The sequence below is a fragment of the Saccopteryx leptura genome, chromosome X, assembly GCF_036850995.1.
Source record: "Saccopteryx leptura isolate mSacLep1 chromosome X, mSacLep1_pri_phased_curated, whole genome shotgun sequence".
NCBI lineage: Eukaryota > Metazoa > Chordata > Mammalia > Chiroptera > Emballonuridae > Saccopteryx > Saccopteryx leptura.
The window spans coordinates 111,030,329-111,051,327 of record NC_089516.1 but is presented as its reverse complement, the minus strand read 5'-3'; the positions used below and the strand labels follow the sequence as shown (position 1 = coordinate 111,051,327).

Below are 20,999 nucleotides of genomic sequence, written 5' to 3'. Positions count from 1 at the left end.
AACTCAGAGTTGCTTCATTTTACTTGTTCACTGCTTGCCGATTGTGCCCTGACTGTGTAAACCCAGGGGTTTGAACCGCTGACCTCGGCACTGCAGGTCGAGGCTTTACCTACTGCACCATCAGAGGCCGGGCTATACACTGATTCTTTAGGGGGTTGGAGGAGGCGGACTAAGATCATTTTGATTGAATTGGAGACTTGAATAGAAGAGAGGTTACAAAAAAGAGTGCTTTGTTTAGCCCAGGCAGTATTTACCTAATTTTATTTGCCAACATTGAAAAATGGGGAGATTTTACATAAAAATCTGGATTTTAGGTTCTCTTGAAAACCTGGAACCACAATTCTAAATGGAAGGGGAGCTTGCCAACGGCCTGCACTGGCTGCCTTTCTTTTTTCCTGCTATTCACATTTTAGATGCTAATCACATTTTGTGAACACAGTGCAGTGAGCTCTCCAAAACGCTTTTCAAAGCCAAATGCCTTGATGGCTCAGAGGCATTTGCAAGCTTATTCTTTACGGGGCAAATTCCTGTTATCTGGGTTTCCCTATTTTCTCTTTTTCACGTTATTTCCAAATTTCTGCTAGTGTTTGATTTTGCACCTCCTGATATAGAGGACCGCTGGGCAACGAGAGTGGCAAATTGTTAAGGGCAGCATGCCAGGCCAAGGGGCTCAACCTTCATTCTCCAGGGGCAAAAAAGGACAAAACACACGCAATCTTAAAGTTAGTCAGGAAGAAGCTATGAGCTGAGCCAGGGGGACTGAAATGACTACTGAAATGACTGTTGCCCCTGGAGACAAGGATCTGGTCTTAAATTTCAGCTTCTGGGTATGTAAACTCAGGCAGGCCACAGAGCCTCTCCGTGCTTTGTTTTCTCATCTGTAAAATGGGCTTGATAGGAACAGTACCCACCTTATAGGACTGTTGTAAGGATGAAATAAAGTAACAAGCATAAAGCATTTAGCACAGTGCCTGGTACATTCGTACTCCAGGATCATTTTTAGAATTAATCCTGGAGGCCAATTAGCAGATTACAGCAATAGCCTAGGTATGAGCTGTAAAGGTCCCAGATTAGGGCAGGGACAGTGACAAAAAGACCAGGCCCTGGACGGTTGGCTCAGTGGTACAGTGTCGGCCTGGTGTATGGATGTCCGGTCAGGGCACACAGGAGAAGCGACCATCTGCGTCTCCCTCCAACCCGCCCCCTCCCCTCTCTTTCTCTCTCTTCTCCCTCTGCAGTCATGGCTCAAGTGGTTCAAGTGCATCAGTTGGCAGCACTGAGGATGGCTCAGTGGAGCCTCAGCCTCAGGTGCCTCAGGCGCTAAAAACAACTGGGCTGCGAGCATAGCCCCAGACCGAGGTTGTCGGGTGGGTCCCGGTGGGGGTGCATGTGGGAGTCTGTCTCTCTATTTCCCCTCTTCTCACTTGGAAAGGGAAGGGAAAAAAAAGACAAAGAATGACCAGTGTGGGAGGTTGGGAATGAAGAACTAACCGGCCTCAACGGAGAGGTGATAGACAAATGGTAGTGCAGCAATGCAGGACCAGGGATGAAGATGTGGATTTGAGCAGAAGACACCATGTGTGGGGGAGGGGCACTCCAGGAGCGACTGGTGAAGCAACAGTGTTCAGCAGGCCCAAGGCAGCCTGAGGTGTTAAACATCTTGGTCAGGTTCAGCATCTCTGTTTGAACAGGTCAGGGCCTCCCTTCGCTCAGGTACCGTGTGTATTCTGCTCGGTCAACTGTGCCACTCGGAGACTACCTTTGTCCCTCATCTTCTGTGCTTTCAGTTCAAATGCTGACCTGGCTCAATCTGCTTGCCTTGTGAGCCTGATGGGGTCAAAGTCCGCTAGGGTGTAAAGTAACAGGCTGACACTCACTTTTATATTCGATGAAATGGAGACACGTAATACGGGCAGCAGGGGAGGGTGGCAGGCGGAGCTGGAGATCAAGCTTGTGCCTGGAGCCCTCCTCCTGATCCCCTCAGGAGGTTCCATGTTCTTAGCTGCTGCCTATATCTTCAGGGCAGCCTGTCTCTCTCTCCCCTCCCGAGTGCCTGTCCAGGGAACCATTTGCTCTGGAATTCCAGGTCCTTACTAGGAGCCCACAGATTAGTCAGATAAATTCATCTCCATCAATATTTTACTCTTTCTACTTTCTCAATCCACTAAGTCAGGGGTCCCCAAACTTTTTACACAGGGGGCCAGTTCACTGTCCCTCAGACCGTTGGAGGGCCGGACTATAAAAAAACAACTATGGACAAATCCCTATGCACACTGCACATATCTTTTTTTAAAGTAAAAAAACAAAACGGGAACAAATACAATATTTAAAATAAAGAACAAGTAAATTTAAATCAACAAACTGACCAGTATTTCCATGGGAACTAGGCTCCTCTCACTGACCACCAATGAAAGAGGTGCCCCTTCCGGAAGTGTGGCGGGGGCCAGATAAATGGCCTCAGGGGGCTGCATGTGGCCCGCGGGCCGTAGTTTGGGGACCCCTGCACTAAGTGTTGCCAACCATGACAGGCCCCGACTCTGGACTGGGTATGGGAGATACGAAGATGGGAAAGGTCAGGCCATACCTGGAAAAGCCTCAAGTGCAGCTCTGAAGATTTCCCACAGGGTGCTCTTAGGGTTCAGGAAAGTGCACCAGGGAGGGGGCGCCACGTTCCATTTGTACAGAGGGCTGGCCCACCCCCTTCCCACCAGGAACCATGCCATCAAAACATGCACGTGCACAGGCCATGCACAGTTCATTTACCTCTCTGTTCGTGAGCATGCCAGCCAGCAGCCAGGGCAAGAAAAAGAAAGAGGAGTAAAATGAATGTAAGCACAATGAAGGAAAGGCTCAGCTGCTTAAACAAGGCTTCTGATTATTGTCATTAATCAGGGGAATTCCAACCTGATGTAGCATTAAGCGGCATTAAACAGGCAATGTGCGTGTGTGCGCGCGCACGGGGGTGTGTGTGTATAAAAACATGTTAGGAGAAGGAGACATTCAAACAAAGTGGCCAGTCAGTGTGGAGGCTGACAAAATTCTTTGTCCAGCAGGTTATCAAATAGACACCTGACACGGATTTGCTTCCTGACAGGCAGCACAACAAGGAAAGTCAATGAAATGCAAGGGTTATCAGTCAGTGTGCTTAGCTCAAGCTCCCTCCTTACAAATTCTGCTGGCAAACTTGGCCTACTCCCCTGCTGGGGGGGGGGGGGCTGTTATCAACGCTCTCTCTTCTTGGAGAATTTGGATTGTGTGCTTTGCAAGAAAAACAACTACAGCAGAATTTAGAGTTCGACTGTTGTTTATCCTCCAAACTGAAGATGTATTTCGAGCAGGGATTAGGAGGTAGTTAACTGGACAGAGCTCACTAGCTCCACGGTTTTAATAACCTTAGATAGTGCTCAGATACGGCCATTTACTGCAGCGACATCTAATGGCCAGAGAAAGCAATGCACATTTATATCTAAAAGTAGACTGGTTGTCTTGAGGATTAACTTTTTTAAAAAGTAGAGAGGACAAAAAAAAAAAAAAGTAGAGAGGACAAGGTATTATTATGTTTACTAACCCCTGTTAAATAAAACTTTGACTGAAATCCTAAGAATTAATTTCCTATATCTTTGGATGACATGTATGATGTTATTCATAACTGGATGCTGATCATACTTTAAAAAAAAATGTATTTATTGATTTTAGCCAGAGAGGAAGGGGGGGAAGGGAAGAGAGAGAGAGAGAGACATTGATCTGTTCCTGCATGTGCCGTGCACCTCTGTGCTTCAGGCCGATGATCTAACCAATGGAGCTATCTGGCCAGGGCTGATCATAGTTTTTGAAGACAGAACAATTGTCTCTTTGGGTTTTTTTTTTTTAATTTTATTTATTCATTTTAGAGAGGAGAGAGAAAGGGAGAGAGAGAGAGAGACAGAGAGGGAGAGAGAGAGGAGAGAGAGACAGAGAGAGAAGGGGGGAGGAGCAGGAAGAATCAACCCCCATATGTGCCTTGACCAGGCAAGCCCAGGGTTTCGAACCGGCAACCTCAGCATTTCCAGGTCGACGCTTTATCCACTGCGCCACCACAGGTCAGGCTCTCTTTGGGTTTTTATTTTTTAACAGTCATTACAGCTTTGCATTGATGTTGAAGCTTCTTGTTGAAGCTCTGTGGAGGCACCATCTAGATTTCTATATAAGGAAGAATATTAACAATTTTCCCCCCAAATACCTACTTCGAGCACATCTTACCCTGTTTTATAGTATATTGTTGTATGTATATAAATCTTCTAGAGTAGAATGTAGTGGTGACTAGATTCCTCCAGAAGAGGTCCTTGTTCTTAGCTCTCAGGCGGAGAAAGGAAAGCTAAAAGTTTATGGGTAAGACTGAAACCTCACTCCCACATTTAAATGTCACTGAATTTTTTAAAAACCTTCGTGATACTGTGATTTAAATAAGAAATATATACAGTGTGTCCGTAAAGTCATGGTGCACTTTCGACTGGTCACAGGAAAGCAACAAAAGACGATAGAAATGTGAAATCTGCACCAAATAAAAGGAAAACTCTCCCAGTTTCATACCTATTCAGTACAGTTCGAAGTGGGCTCATGCACAGATTTTTTAGGGCTCCTTAGGTAGCTATCCCGTATAGCCTCTACAGACTCGTCACTGACTGTTGCTGAGAGTTGAGATGAACCATTCTTATTCACTGCTGGTGCAAGTGTAAACTTACCACCTTTCTAGGGCGCCAACTTCATTAAGAACCTTAGAATTATTTTTAACTTGTGACCTGTGAGTCTATTTCTAGGAATATACCTTCATCACAAATGGAAAAACATACAAGGGTTTTCACTGCGATGTTATCATCCTGAAGAATCAGAAACAGTCTAAATATTCAAAAACCTAGAAATAGTTGCCTGGCCTATGGTGGTGCAGTAGGTGAATGTCAACCTGAAATGTTGAGGTTGCCGGTTCAAAACCCTGGGCTTGCTCGTCAAAATCAACAAATAATTGTTACTTATGGCATAATGGAGGCAGAGACTGATGTCAGGCTGTCACAAACGAAGGAGCTGTTAGGCAACCAGAAACTGGAAGGGACAGGAAAGAATGCCTTAGGGCATTCAAAAGGGGCATGACCCTACCAACACCTGGACAATAAACTTTCAGCTTCTAGAACTTTGAGAATAAATCTTTGTTGTTTTAAAAATAGTATGGCACATCCATATAGCAGATACTTTATTTATTTATTTATTTTTAGTGAGAGAGACAGGAAGGGAGAAGAGACAAGAACCATCAACTTGTAGTTGTGGCACTTTGGTTGTTCATTGATTGCCTCTCATACGTGCCTTGACCGCGGGGGCTCTGAGTGGCTCAAGCCAGAGACCATGGAGTCTCACCCTGAAGCTGGAGACCCTATGCTCAAGTGGATGAGCCCGCACTCAAGCCTGTGACCTCAGGGTTTTGAACCTGGGTTGATGCTCTACCCACTGCGCCACCACCTTGTGAGGTAGATATTATGTGATAATTGAAAAGAATGTTCACAATAGTTGATAGCCTAGGGCAATATAGATTACATAATAAGTGGAAAAGGATGCTAATATTTCTGTACAGTAGGAACACAATTTTGTAAACGCCCTTCCACATACATGCATTATATATACTTATGCACACACATACAAATACACATATGTTGTGGACCATTAATGGCAAAAAGCCATTATAGATTCGAAGCTTGGCAGGGGGCTAAGTTCTCCCCCCTCCATCTCCATATTTGGCTTTGATGCTGAGTGTTTGCACCCACTCCACTTGTTTCCTCGGGTTGCAGGAAGCAATATACATGCCCTTCCTCTTACTCTTTGTTTGTTTCAGATGTTTGTAAATTTCACTAATGTATCCTGTTTTTGCCTTGGGAGAGTTCCCGTCTTAGCCTTTGATGTGCAACTTTGTATCAGGGTCCTTGATTTGCATAGGTCTATATAATAAAGCGAACTGGGGCTATGAGGCACTCAGATGCTGCCAGGCAGTTTGAGGAATCCTCCCGGTCCCATTGGTTTTGTTCTGACAAAGTGTGTTTCCTTAATTCCGCACCGTTATTTGGAGCCGCACTGGTCCGCAGCACACATAGAAGGGAAATTATTACTCATTACAGTGCATAGGTGTTGAGCTTATAAGTATTTAGTTTTTTCTGTGTGTGTGTGTGTGTGTGTGTGTGTGTGTGTGTGTGTGTGTGAGACAGGGACAGACAGACAGAGAGAGGGACAGATAGGGACAGACAGACAGGAACGGGGAGAGATGAGAAGCATCAATCATCAGTTTTTTGTTGCGACACCTTAGTTGCTCACTGATTGCTTTCTCATATGTGCCTTGACCGTGGGCCTTCAGCAGACCAAGTGACCCCTTGCTCAAGCCAGTGACCTTGAGTCCAAGCTGGTGAGCTTTGCTCAAACCAGATGAGCCCGCGCTCAAGCTGGTGACCTCGGGGTCTCGAACCTGGGTCCTCCGCATCCCAGTCCGATACTCTATCCACTGCACCACCGCCTGGTCAGGCTAGTTTTTTCTTTTTCATACTTTTCTACAATCTGTGCAAAACATAGATAACATAAAACTGACCATTTTAACCTTTTTTAAGCATATGTGCATTCCTTTTAAAATTAAGAATAAAGTTTTACAAATAAGCTTGCACTGAGCAGGCTCTAAACTTGCATCTACATTACTATTACGATAATGTGACAATTACTTGTTTCGACAAAGGACAGGAAAGGAATGCAACCCAGATGAATGAAAGGTTTGACGGACAGGAGCAACAGCACTGGTGTCATTAGGACGTGTATTATTATGAAGGCAGCTTTTCTCTATAGGTGGAGATGCATGCCTTCAGACTTTTTAGTGCTGAGGTCGAAGGGGTCCAGCCCGGCCGATAAAGCCTCGGAAGGGAAGCTCGGGACCACAGAGGCTGTGGAGAGATGAGTTACACACACGTGGGAAAACAAACTCAGCTGGGACTGGTCATTTAAAACTGGCTCAACTGACCCCAAATGAATATCCCAGCAGCTCTCAGAAGTATATACAATTGCATAAGTCAAACTTTGCCCAGAAGAGGCTGGGGAGGCAGGCAAGCCTGTGGACTGGAGTTTTAGGGAGGCCAGCAGAGAGCAAGTAGGGTTAAAGGCAGATGTGAAGCCTCAGAGTTTTCGATTCTGAGCCCACCCTCACTGTGCAGACCTGCTTGTAACCCCCAACACTACTTAGCCTATTGATTTCCTTTTAATCAGAATTGGCTGATTCGAGGCTAAGCCAATCACAGTCCTCACTTTGGACATCTGTAGTCATAGAGAAAATGTGAGTATCCCTGGTAACAATTAGGAAAACGCAGGGCCAATCTCACTAAGACACTGACCCATTTCAAATGAAGTTACTTCCTTAGCAAGGGAGTCAGGGAGTACTTGAGCTTGGTTATCAAATAGCTTCTGGCTTAGTTTGGTTCTTTCCAGTGGGTCTCACTGAGGTAAGGAGTGGCCACGAAAGCTGGAGTGCCCTGTCCTCACTGAATAGGCCCCGGGGAGAGGGAGCTAGGAGGCTGCACTGATGTCACAGGCCGGGATAGCAGTGAGGAAGAGAGGAAGGGACAGGAGGCTTCATCTGGAGCGGTAATAACAGCCATATAAAAGCGGAGTACGGGAAAGAACCGGCAGCTTGGGCTGGAGCCAGCAGCCCTGAGGTTAGCAGCAGAAATGCCCTGGAGTGGGGGTTGGCATAGAATTTGTGTGAGCAGTCACGGTCTCCGTGGAAACCTGGCATGGCTCAGGGTCGATGTTCTCTGCTGGTGTTACCCTCCCATCCACACTTCAAGGCACTGTCCCCTCCAACCTCACTCCTCACCTGCATCTTCCTCTTCACTGTGTCAAAGGGAAAGGAGAGGGTCTGGGTCACTGCAGCCGCCAGGCAGATATTGGCAAAGTTCTGGAGGACAGAGAAGCGATCTCGAGGTCCATTCCATATTTTCTCCAGGTTCATGTAAACTAGAAGGGAGCCCGCAGAGAAAGGGAACGCACCTGCAGAACAAAGCCAGGAAGAGGCTGCTGAGGTCTAGGGAGACCTTGGCGTGAGAGCATAAATGCCTGTGGGGAATACAGGACAAGTAAACAGCACCTCTCTGCGCTTGTTAAACTCACTCCAACCTGCCCTGCCAGAAAGCTCGGCTGGAGAGAGCATCGTACTGCTATGCGGCGGCTGCAGGGTGGATCCCCGATCAGGGCACATTCAGGAACAAATCGATGTTTCTCTCTTTCTCTCCCATCCTGTCTCTCTAAAATCAATCAATAAATTTTTAAAATCACTCCAACCGAAGAAGCAGGAAGGGACTTTCTTGGGTGATGACAACATGCTCTATTTTGATAGTGGTCATGTTATTTGTCAAAATGCATCACGTGGAAAAAGTGTATTAAATGGTTGGTGAAAGGTTTGCGCACTTTACCGCATGTAAATTTTACTTTAAAAAGGATCATAAACAAATATTGAACTCTAATCTAGTTCATGATATACATGCTGAAGGGTTGAGGGGTGAAGTGTATTGATGTTTGCAACTTACACGGAAATCATCAAAAAACATAGAAGATGCGCCGGTGAACGGCTAGAGGGAAGGAGAGACGGACAGATAGGCGAGAAAGCAAAACATGAACTGGAATATCCAGATGGTGGGTATATGGGTGTTTCCAATTCTTTTTTAACTTTTCTGGGTGTTTGAAATTGTAAGAAATCAGATGTTGGAAGAAAAGCACTCTCATGAGAAACAGTTAGTAGGCTGCTCTTAATCAACTTTTGGTCTCTAGCTGAGAAGAAAACATTCTGTGAAAACTGTGAGGCTGTAGTGGTGAGGGAGGTTACTTGCCCTTGCCCTTGGAAATCATGTAGCCATATCAGGGTTCAGTGAGCACCCTGCACTGTATGGCATCCTCGTCTTACTAGGAAAATATGGTGCCTGACCAGGCGGTGGCGCAGTGGATAGAACGTCAGACTGGGACGCGGAGGACCCAGGTTCGAGACCCCGAGGTCACCAGCTTGAGCATGGGCTTATCTGGCTTGAGCAAAGCTCACCAGCTTGAATCCAAGGTCGTTGGCTCGAGCAAGGGGTTACTTGGTCTACTGTACCCACTGATCAAGGCACATATGAGAAAGCAATCAATAATAACTAAAGTGGCCCTGGCCGGTTGGCTCAGTGGTAGATCGTTGGCCTGGCGTGCAGGAGTCCCGGGTTCGATTCCCGGCCAGGGCACACAGGAGAGGCGCCCATCTGCTTCTCCACCCCTTCCTCTCTCCTTCCTCTCTGTCTCTCTCTTCCCCTCCCGCAGCCGAGGCTCCACTGGAGCAAAGTTTGCCCGGGCACTGAGGATGGCTCTGTGGCATCTGCCTCAGGCGCTAGAATGGCTCTGATTGCGGCAGAGCAACACCCCCAGATGGGCAGAACATTGTCCCCTGGTGGGCGTGCCAGGTGGATCCCGGTCGGGTGCATGTGGGAGTCTGTCTGATTGCCTCCCTGTTTCCAGCTTCGGAAAAATACAAAAAAAAAAAAATAATAACTAAAGTGCTGCAATGAAGAATCGATGCTTCTTATCTCTCTCCCTTCCTGTCTGTCCCTCTCTCTGACTCTCTCCCTGTCTCTGTCCAAAAAAAGAAGAGAAAAAACAAAAAGAAAAAGAAAATATGGTAAGCGAGGAGTACAGTAGGTGGCACTTTCACAAACTTCCAGAAACTTTGGAAACCCTCTTAATTCTACTGAGGAACTAAATTTCTCCCTCAAAAAAGAGATTTAAAAAGAAGGGATAACACAGTGGAATTGCTTGTCTTTAGAATAATATTTATAAATATATTCCAAACACATTAAAAAGAATGTACTGATTTCCCATTTACTTTCATTCAGAAAACACTTGTGGAGCGTATGTTATGTGCTGGGACCTAGGTCGGGGCAGGAATACAAAGAGAAGGCTAACTCCTAGAGAAGCTCACCCTCTAGTGGTGACATAGCTGTAGGTGCCATGAGGGCAGGGCAGGGGGCGCTATACAAAGTACTTTAGGTACACTGAGATCAGAGGGGTTAATTTTGTCCAGGGGAATCAGAAAGCCTTCACAGAAGAGAGAACTCCTCAGCTAGGTCCTGAGGAATGAGTAGGAGTTCATCAGACATAGAGTGGGAAGGCAGTCCAGGCAGAGGGACTAGCATGTACAAAGGAAGTAGTATTTCCAGTAAATACAAGTATTTCAGTATGGCTGGAGCATCAGTACAGGTACAGGGGTAATAGGAGAGGAGGTAGGACAGGCTGTTGTGAAGGATCTGGAAGGCTATAAAGGATTGGGGCTTTTCTCTGTAGCTCAGGAGGCAGTGAAGGCTTCTGAGGCGGGCAAGGGAGTGAGGGTGGTGAAAGGATCATCTTGCATTTAGAGAGCTCACCACCCCCTGGCCGCAGTGCACAGGGCACACTGGGGTAGAAGAGACCCAAGGCTGCGAGCAGGTCGGAGGAGCCTCTTATGTGTCTGTGGGAAAGACGGTAATGAGAATGTGACCTAAGACAGAGGAGATGTGGATGGAGAAGGGGGATAGACTTGAAAGTTCAAAGAGGTCAACATGACAATACTTGGCGACTAAAGCGAGAGTGGAATGAGAGGAAGAGTTGAAATGAGTCTAGGTTTCTTCTGGCTCAGGCCACTGTGAGAAACAAAGGCATCTCATTCATTAGGGAATACAGGAAGAGAGCAGGTGTGAGACTAACAGGGACATCAGGTTTAGTCTTGAGTTGGATGTGCCGAGGGAGCATCAGGTGACGGTGTCTAATAGCAGTACTGCCACTGGGAATTGGTAGCAGTCAGAAGAGAGAGGACTCTGGGGTTATATTGCGAGGTTCTTCCATTTTCTATCCATGTGACCATGGGCACGTCACTTAGCTTCTCAAAGTATCTATTTCCTCAACTGTAAAATGAGACTTAAATGAGAGACTGCATGCAAAGCATTTAGTACACTGACTGGCACAGAGTAAGCACCAATGCACGTTAACATAGAGATGCTATTGGGGGCCGTTAGAGTAGAATGATGGTCCGAGCCACAAGCTTAGATGAGACCACCTAGGGAGGCCATGGAGGGTGAAAGGTACATTAAGGAAGGAGCTGGACGAACAGCAGTATGTAGGGGGCTGTGAGTGTCAGATGAGTCAGATAAGAGCTGCCAGGCAAGTGAGAGAGACATCCAGGAGACAGTGGGGTCCTAGAAGCCAAGTTTCTAGAAGAGGGGGTGATCAATTTCATCAAGTGTTGTAACAGACATCAGATAAAGGGCAAAAGTCTACTGGACTGGCCACTGACGGTCCCGGGCGACCTGCATGTGTATAGTCCTGGCACAGGCTCCAAAGACCACAGAAGCTATAACTGCTACCCTGGCTGTGCTCACAAGTGCATGTATGCACACCGAGACTCCCTCCCGCAGTCAGATGGGGAGTGTGGGGAATGTCTTCCAGTCAGTTTGTGCAGAGCCACCTCCACCCCTCTCTGGGATGTGAGAGGCCAAAGTCAGGACTGGGGTGTATGGTTATGGAATAGAATAAAGCTAAGTGGCTCAATATGCACCAAATCCATTTGACCTTGAGCTCAACGAAACGGATTTAACTGGTTACACAGGTATATAATACATTTGCATATGTCTAAGAATTAATTCAGCCTTTCCTTGGAGAAGGTGAAAATTTCCGCCTTACCTAAAACTGTAAGGGAAACCCCCCGATAAAGGGCCAAGAATCCTTCCTGTTGATAAACGGTAGAAAAAGCATGGAAGATTCCTCTATATGATGGTTGCAGCATATTCTGCACAATCAAGCGCGTTTTGATGAGGTCCGTAGGATACGTCACAATGGTGGAAACCATGCCTGCGAGACTTCCAGCCATGATGGCACTCCACTGGGAAATACGGCCCAGGTCATCCATGAAGAGTATGACAAACCTGGGAGAAAACAGGGGGGAAAGCCCAAGGGAATCAGCTACAGATTGTGCTTGAGTGCTCTACACCAGTGGTCCTCAACCCCCGGGCCACGGACTGGTACCAGTCCGTGGGCCATTTGGTACTGGTCCACAGAGAAAGAATAAATAACTTACATTATTTCCGTTTTATTTATATTTAAGTCTGAACGATGTTTTATTTTTAAAAAAATGACCAGATTCCCTCTGTTACATCATCTAAGACTCACTCTTGACGCTTGTCTCGGTCACGTGATACATTTATCTATCCCACCCTAAAGGCTGGTCCGTGAAAATATTTTCTGATATTAAACAAGTCCGTGGCCCAAAAAAGGCTGGGGACCACTGCTCTATACTACTTACAATATCTTCCGGCATTTGGAAGTGCCTTACAGTGAACACTACCATACTAATGAATACCACAGTCAACACTACTATATTTATATAAGTCTAGTTAACTAGAAGTAAGAGATGCCCAATCTTCTTATTTATAGCTACCCTAAGTCCTCCCCACTTCACCTGAGCATTTCTTCCTTTTATCTGCATAACTGGCAACTCTGGCTTGCCTGTAGTGTGTAATGTCATCGAAGTACTTTGTACATACCAAAACTGTAATGTGCTCCTTTGCTTCTGTTGAAACTTAAAAGAAGTTAAATTGCTTGAAATGATGACTTGGAGCATCCCCAGTCATTAAGTTTTAAAAATATATTGGCTTAATTATAAGAGAAGATGTGCCACCCCACTAGTTGTCAGGAAAACAACAAATAAAAACAATGACAAGATACCATTTCTCACCTAGCAAAATGTCAAGGATTAAAAAACTCTGGTAATATCTAGTGATGGTGAGGATTAGTGGAAACAGGACCGCTAACCAACTGCTTGTAGAAGAAAAAATTGGTATGGCCACTTTGTAGTATTTGGTAAAATTGAAACCATGCCTACTCACCCTAGCAATTCCATTTCTAGGTACATATTGAAGATAATTGTTTTTAGGGAGAGACAGACAGGGATGGACAGTCAGGAAGGGAGAGCAATGAGAAGCATCAACTTAGTTGTAGCACTTTAGTTGTTCATTGATTGCTTTCTCATATGTGCCTTGACAGGGGGTGGAGGTTCCAGCAGAGAGAGTAACCCCTTGCTCAAGCCAGCAACCTTGGAATCAGCAACCTTGGGCTTCAAGCCAGAGACCTTTGGGCTCAAGCCAGTGACCATAGGGTCATATCTATGATCCCAAACTCAAGCCTGCGACCCTGTGCTCAAGCTGACGATCTAGGGGTTTCGAACCTGGGTCCTCAGTATCCCAGGAGGAGGCTCTATCTGCTGCGCCACCACCTCATCAGGTGTAGAGAAATTCTTGCACATGTACATATGAAGACAAACACAGCATTGTTTGTAAGTGTGAAAAGCTCAAACCACCTAAATGACCGTTGGTAGGGGAATGGATAAATTGTAGGATAGCTATACAATGGACACTATATAGTTTAAATCAGGGGTCTCAAACTCAACTCAGCATGTGGGCCGCACTAGGTCTACAAAAGGCAACTGTTATGCAACACTTTTCTCACTGCAGTTGAAAACAAAAAAAAAAAATCAGTACAACAAGCACAATCGTACATGCAGTTTACTCAGTGTCACAAAACGACCAGAAACTGTAGTTCGCATCACAGCTGCTGTTTTTTTTTTAAATTATTTATTTATTTATTTTATTTATTCATTTTAGAGAGGAGAGAGAGAGGGAGAGAGAGAGACAACGAGAGAGAAAGACAGGGGAGGAGCTGGAAGCATCAACTCCCATATGTGCCTTGACCAGGCAAGCCCAGGGTTTCGAACCGGCGACCTCAGCATTTCCAGGTCGACACTTTATCCACTGCGCCACCACAGGTCAGGCTGACAGCTGCTGTTAACTAAGCTAATATCTAGCTAGGATGCTAGAGAAATGAAAAATACAAGTAGGCCCCTAGGCTTACTTAATATTATCCAAAATATTTTGAACTTCATGGATTAGTCTGCGGGCCGCACAAAATTGTTCGGCGGGCCGCATGCGGCCCGCGGGCCGCAAGTTTGAGACCCCTGGTTTAAATGAATGAGCTTAGAACTATGTAATAGGATAAGCAAATCATAAAGTTGAAAAAGCACGTTGCAGAGAGACTTACAGTCTATGACAATGATCTATTTAAATTAAGAAACACAGCCACAGAAATGTACCTTATATATTATTCATGACTAGATATAGATCCATATAAAAAGTATAAAGCAGACCTCCGGGAAGGTGGGAGAGGGGACGGACTGTGAAGGAGAATGAAGATGACTGCCGCTTGAGCTATACTACTTTATTTCTTGTATTAAAATAAATATTCGGAGTACCTTTCATACCAACTATCATGCTGTCAACTCTGGATAATAGGTGGTTGCTAGGTTACTTTTTGTTTCTCTGTAGTAAAAAATGGCTTTGGGTGGAAAATGCAAAATAGAAAGCCATTCTGTCACAAGCCCTCTTTCTGGAAGCAGCACATCCCTAGGCACGAGAGCCTACCTCAGCAGAAATTGTTCTAAGGGGACTTTTACACGACACACGATCCCAGATAAGGAAGCAAAGGAATTTGACCCATCTTGCTGATCAAGATAAAATAAAAAAGGACTTGGAAACCATGAAAAAATTTTTTTCTGCCCGAGAGTGGGGAGGGAGAGACAGAGAGGAATAGTAAGGGTTTGAATAAAAGGAAAATGAACAGAGCTAGGCGAAAATAAAAGTATTGTCTCTTTTAAAAAATCAGAACATCCCTAAGTGCTTTGGCTTTGAAACCTCCAGGGAAGATGTGCCTCTCCTGCTCCTTCAGTTTGTCAGCAAAGCGGGGCCCTCAATAAGAGGAGTGGGCATTCAGGTGCAGTTACTTAAGGGGTACGGCTCCTTGTTCGCAAGTGAACACTCCTTGATAAAAAAACAAAAACATCTCTTTCAAGCTGTAGGAAAATCTTGACTTCGTTTTGTTAATGTACCTTAATTGCACCAACTAAAACAGTCACCTGAGTTAACCAGCTACCTTTTAAAGTGCAGGTAACTAAGCCTGGCAATCACCGAAGGGCCATTTGCCTCAGTGTCACTGCCTGCACACTTCCTTGTTTTCCCTCCCTTCTCTGGCCAGTCATGTTGGAGGGGAACCTTACACGGGGAAGGGGGCATTGAGGAAATGAAAACGATTGGAGGAGTGGTCCGCAGTAAGCTGAGCCAACCTGAAGAAGATGGATTTTAAAATGTCCAAAGAAACACTATTCGTTCTCATTGCCTCACCCTTATCCCCTGTCCCACTTGGGCACTTCTAGGGCATTAATTAATTCATTGCTCATTTACTGAACATCTATGGTGTGCCAGACACTGTGATAGCACTCAGCATAAATTGTAAGAGAGTTCAACAGTCCTGCTAAAGAAATGTAAGGGCAACAGGAGAGGAAATAAGCTTTTGACATGGGTCTGAATGATCCGAAGAACTAGGAAGAGGATCCCTATCTTATACCAGACTGCCTTATAAAGTCAGGTCTTATTATCAAATACACAGAATTAAAAAGAACCATAGAAAGTCCCTTCTTCTCGGATTCCGATCATCTGACACAGAGACAATGACCACTAATCCTTTCCCTTAGAACCACAGAGTCAATGCAGGCAACCCTAACAGGCCATCGATGATGATACCCTGGTCCCCACAGCTTAAGCTCTTGTCTGATTGGCCAGGGCACCACTGTTCCCCTTGCTGCCCCCTCCCCTACTCCCACACACATGCACAGTAGTTTTTTCCAGTGAGACTGGATAGGCTGGTGAACAGCAGTAACCTCTTCTTTTCGGTAACACGAATATAACACACACCCTGGATATATGCAGTTAGAACTGTCAACACTTCAACCTAATAAAGGTTAGCAACCAAACACAAGCTCATGAAGTGGTTACACAATAAGGAGTTGGTGTTGATTATGAACAATTTTAGAGCTGCAGGGACCCAAACCAATGCTTATACAGTTAGACAAGCAGTTGTGGTGTAAAGTTGGGTGAAGGTCTACTATTTGATGCTCACAAAAATCAGGGGATATTTTATTGCTTCATATTAATTTTGAAATGTCCCCTAATTTTTGTGAGCAGTATATTTGAAAGTTGTCCATTGCGTTAGGCTCTATCTATTTATCTATCATCCATCTACCTACCTATCTATCATCTATCTATCTATCTATCTATCTATCTATCTATCTATCTATCTATCTTCTATCTATTTATTTCAAGCACCCAGCTCCTAATGACTCTTCAGTGGACTATTTTGATCATTAATTCAAATAAGCAGCCATTTCAGCATCACAATAGTGGGCAAAGTCCTGGACTGTGGAACGAGAAGACCTGGTTTCAAGCTCCAGATCTGTCCTTAATTGCGTTTGTGGACAAGTTATTTAAGCACTCCGTTCTTTGAACATTTGGGATGTTTATGCTTTGCTGAAACCCATGATCATAGGCTGTACCATCCCCTCCAGCTAACTATTTCACAAATTCGTGGTCAGGAATAGAGATGAATCTGTATAATGATGGACCAGAGGTACTATCTTTATGCAGGAAGGATAGCACCATGACTAATCAACCACTTTGCTTTCTATCTAGGCTTAGCCATTCCCCAAAATGCTTCCTTTTAGTTTCCAGGAAGAAAACAATCTTGCAGGAAAAAATTATTAGCAAACCTAGCCCAAGTAACTATCTCTTCTTCCTCTCTCATGCATCAAATCTTCTCCACTCCCACTGTCACCAGTCCATTTTCAGGGGCCCTCAGCTGTCACAAGGATGAGTGCAACAGGTTCTGAATTGGTCCTGTCCCCCAATCCAGTCTTCCTCCTCTCTAGTCACATCTTACCCTGACTCTAGGTGACAATTAATTCCTGTTGAATTGCTTTAATCACAACACTCTCCTCCTCAAAAATCTCCCATGGCTACCCTTGCATACCAACTAAAGTCCAAACTCCTTCACCTGGCCCTCCCACATCTGATCCCAACCTGTTTTTCTGGCTGTGTTTCCCATTACTGCCAGAGACACACCTTATGCTCCGGTCATGCTGCAGGCCTTCCCACTCCCGTGCGTTTGCTCATGACGTTACCTGCATTATCTTTCCCCGCATCTTTGACCAGCAAACTCCTACTCGTTCTCGTAAGACCTAACTCAGATGGATTTTTGCCTCTGTGGAGTTTTCATATCTCTTCCTCTCCATCCCTCATCAGAAATGTTTATTTCTATAACACACTTCAAGCATGGCAATCACACACTGTGGACACAGTAATCTTAGTCTTCTATTACTTTGTAAGCTCTGGGGCACAGGAGTACCTTTCATCCTTACCGTGCCCCCTGCATCATGAACATAGGAAGTACTTAAGGGAGACTTGCTAACTTAATGTCAAATAAAGGCAGAGAGAAAGGTAGCATGATGTAATAGAGTAGTGGTCAGGAACCTTTTTGGCTGAGAGAGCCATGAACACCACATATTTTAAAATGTAATTCCGTGAGAGCCATACAACGACCTGTGTATGTTACGCATTATCCAATAAAAATTTGGTGTGGTCCCGGAGGACAGCTGTGATTGGCTCCAGCCACCCGCAACCATGAACATGAGCGGTAGGAAATGAATGGATTGTAATACATGAGAATGTTTTATATTTTTAAGGTTATTATTATTTTTATTAAAGATTTGTCTGCAAGCCAGATGTAGCCATCAAAAGAGCCACATCTGGCTTGCAATCCATAGGTTCCTGACCCCTGTAATAGAGTATGAGATTTGAAGTCAGAAAGCCAGGCAGTGGGACTCAGCTCTGTCATTGATGGCCAGTCTGAGTCTAATTCTGCATCTGTAAAATGAGCATATTTCGCACCTCACAGGGTAGGAGGCAGGAGTTTAAAAAATTCAGGGATGTACACATGCATGTATACACATGAAATAACTATATAGAGGTGATAGGTTAATTAGACTGATTGAGGTAATCATTTCACAATGTATATCAAAATATCAAGTTGTACACCTTAAATATATATAATCTGTATGTCAACAATATCTCAATAAAGCTGTTAAAAACCCAATAATGTTGGCCTGGTCTGTGGTGGCATAGTGGATAAAGCCTCAACCTGGAACGCTGAGGTTGCCTGCTCGAAACTGTGGGCTTGCCTGGTCAAGGCACATACAGAAAGCAACTACAACTAGTTGATGCTTCCCACTTTTCCCCCCATTTTCTCTCTCTCCTCTCTCTAAAAATCAATAAATAAAATCTGAAAAAGATTTACAAAAAGATCTAATAATGTCCATACATACACTCTCGATGGTGAGCAGAAAAGCTACAGCACTGAAAGCAGCCTTAAAGTTTTCTCTGCCTTCCTCTCCTAGCTATGCAGTCCGAATGCAGACTTCCATATGGCTTTGTGGAGAAGAGAGACAGTGAAGTGGGGAGAAGCTGAGTCATTCAAACTCAGAGAGCTGTTTATAGACTTCAAGCCAGAAGTTGCTGAGGGCAAGGGGGTGCTGGGGAGGAAAGAGAACCTTGACAGAAAACCTGCTGATCTCACAAGGTAACCCTACTCCCAGGAGGAGGTGCAATGAGCCCTGGCCTGGAGGACTCAGTGACAAAGTTGATTCCATCTTGCTTCTCATCTGCCAGGTGAGCCTTCCAGCTCTGGCCTCCCGGAGTCAAAGGCAAACTTCCTTGACTGTTAGCTTGGAAGGCTGAACAATGTGGTCAGGACTGTGGGCTGTTTGTCTAATGCAGAGCCAAGGCCAGTCTTCAGAGCTGGCACTGTGTTGCCCAATGAAGAACACAGGGACCATCTTTCCAAACAGAAACATCTCCATGTCCTGAAATTCCATCACTACCATTTCATTACTGTAAGCTTTGTTTCCAGCTAAAATGCTGGAAAAACCTTTGCCTGGCCAGTGGTGGCACAGTTGATAGAGCATCAACCTGGGGTGCTAAAGTCCCCAGTTTGAAACCTGGGGGTCACCAACTTCAGTGTATGGGTGGGGGTGGGGGGTGAGGTTTCTGGCTTGAGCTCTGCTTGAAGGTCTCCCCCCATCAAGGCATGTAGGAGAAGCAATCATTGAACATCTGAAGTGAAGCAAGTATGAGTTGATGCTTCTCATCTCTCTCCTCTCTGTTTCCCAAATCAACTAAAAAATAAAAAATAAAAAAAATGCAAATATCTGTGAGCTCTGAGGAAGCTTTAAGACTAACCTGGCATTATCCTTTTCTAAGAGGCAGTTGTTGAGGTAAGCCATAACTTTGACAGATGAATGTGGCCAGTAAACAGCTGCGTGCTGTGAGCAGTAGGCACCAGGTGGGGAAGCTGTGACCTCTGTGGGACCCTAAAGCAAGCTTCATTGGGGTGTGTGTGTGTGTGTGTGTGTGTGTTTATGACTGTGGCTTTTTTTTTTTTGTGGCAACTGACTGAACCCTTTGCCTCTATCAAATACTTTCGTCTGGAAGTTTGGTCCCACAGCCACAGCTGCATACACGCGCCTTCCAAGGGGTCTCTCGGAGGCTAGCCAAGGCGGTTTCCAAGTTGGTGCACGGCAGGAACGGCTAGGCCCCTCTCTCTGGAGGTCTATTCACTCCGTCCCCCAAATCTCGGTTGGCCCCATTCCTCCTCCTCACCCGTCCACGCCGGTGAGCCTCTCTGGGCCGGGACCGTCCGCCCCAAGACCACACCTCTCGAGGCAGGAATCCCAAGAGCGTGGGACAAACGTGGGAACGGCGCTTCGGGGCCCTACGTGTCGCCTTTCGGCCAAATTGCCCCAGAAGTTCCCACGCGACCAGGAAAGCGTTGGGCCCCGCGGCTGGGCCCTGAGCCCCGGCCCCGCGGCCCGCCCCCGCCCCCGCGCGGCCCGTACTTGCGGTAGGCGGCGAGCTGCACGGCGCTGGAGGGGAAGAGGCGCAGGCAGGCCACCGCGTTCCCCTTCCACAGGGCCCGGGGCCCCTCAGCCCGCCACACGCCGAGCCCCGCGGCCCACGGCCCGCGGCCCCGGCCCGCGCCGACCTGGGCCAGCACGGTGGCGAGCTCCAGCGGCGCGGTGAGGCTCAGGCTGAGCGTCCCCGCCAGCCCCGCGCACAGCAGCCGCTGGCTGCCCGTGAGCCGGCCGTCGCGCGGCCATGTCGCCATGGCGCCTCGCCGGCCGAGCCCGGGCCCGGGGACACCGGGACACCGCGTGTGTCGGGCCTGGGGCTCCCGGGCTCCCGGGCTCTCGGCGGAGGGGCGGGCGAGCCGGCCCCGCCCCGGAGGCCTCGGGCTGGGTGGGGCGGAGGAGGCCGCCCGGATTTGCCCTCTGCTTTGTTGTAAGTTTCTGTTGACGAGTCGCCGAGTTCCCTCCAGGCCCAGCCGCCTAGACTTCTTGCTTCTGAAGTGTTCAGGGCTGCCTCTCTTCTGGTTTGCCCTGCAACGGTTCAGTCATCCTGACGGGCCTCTGTGGGATGCAGATCACTTTGAGTTTAAAGGCAAGAACAGAGACGCTGCAGGCACCTGAGAAACGTTTACCTCTCCCTTAAAGAATTTAAGTTAAGGCCCTTGCCCATTATAAGAGTTATTAGAAATGAGTTTTTTGACTTATCTGTAGGGCAGGGCAAACTTCTAATAATTGAAGGCCTGTTCTCCTTACTGTCGGGGAATGACCTCCCCGCCCCACTGGAGCCCCAAGGCGCTCAGCTCATCAGGAGCGCAGAATGCCATATTACATCATTTTCCTTTTCTGTCTCTGAACCTCTCCTGTGTGTGGGGTCTCTCGTCTGTTAGGTTCCCATACATATCTATGTAATTAATTTTGCTTATTTTCTCTTGTTAATCTGTCTTTGTCGTTTTAATTATTAGAGCAGCCAAAAGAACCTTGAGAAGTAGATGAAAGTTCCTTCCTCACCCACAACCCCACTACTCTCCTCCACATTTCACCTCACTCCCCTGGCTTCTGTTCTTTTTCCTTCAAACTCTTTTTTTTTCTACCCCAAGACAAAACTTTGCAGATTTCTCAG

General features: G+C 46.3%; 1 protein-coding gene across 2 annotated transcripts in view; it reads right to left on the bottom strand.

The window, feature by feature from the left end:
- The window catches only part of SLC25A43 (solute carrier family 25 member 43), a 38,793-nt gene extending 18,540 nt beyond the window's left edge, over nt 1-20,253 (bottom strand). The window contains exons 1-3 of one of the 2 annotated variants that reach the window (XM_066356131.1): nt 19,871-20,253; nt 11,725-11,966; nt 7,868-8,040 (exon numbers count right to left, since the gene is read on the bottom strand). In XM_066356131.1, coding sequence (XP_066212228.1) covers nt 7,868-8,040; nt 11,725-11,966; nt 19,871-20,139 — 684 coding nt within the window. In that variant the 5' untranslated portion in view covers nt 20,140-20,253. Of the gene's footprint in view, nt 1-7,855; nt 8,041-11,724; nt 11,967-19,870 lie in introns of both variants that reach the window. The other variant, XM_066356132.1, reaches the window with a different exon arrangement.
- Between the last annotated feature and the right edge of the window lie 746 nt (nt 20,254-20,999).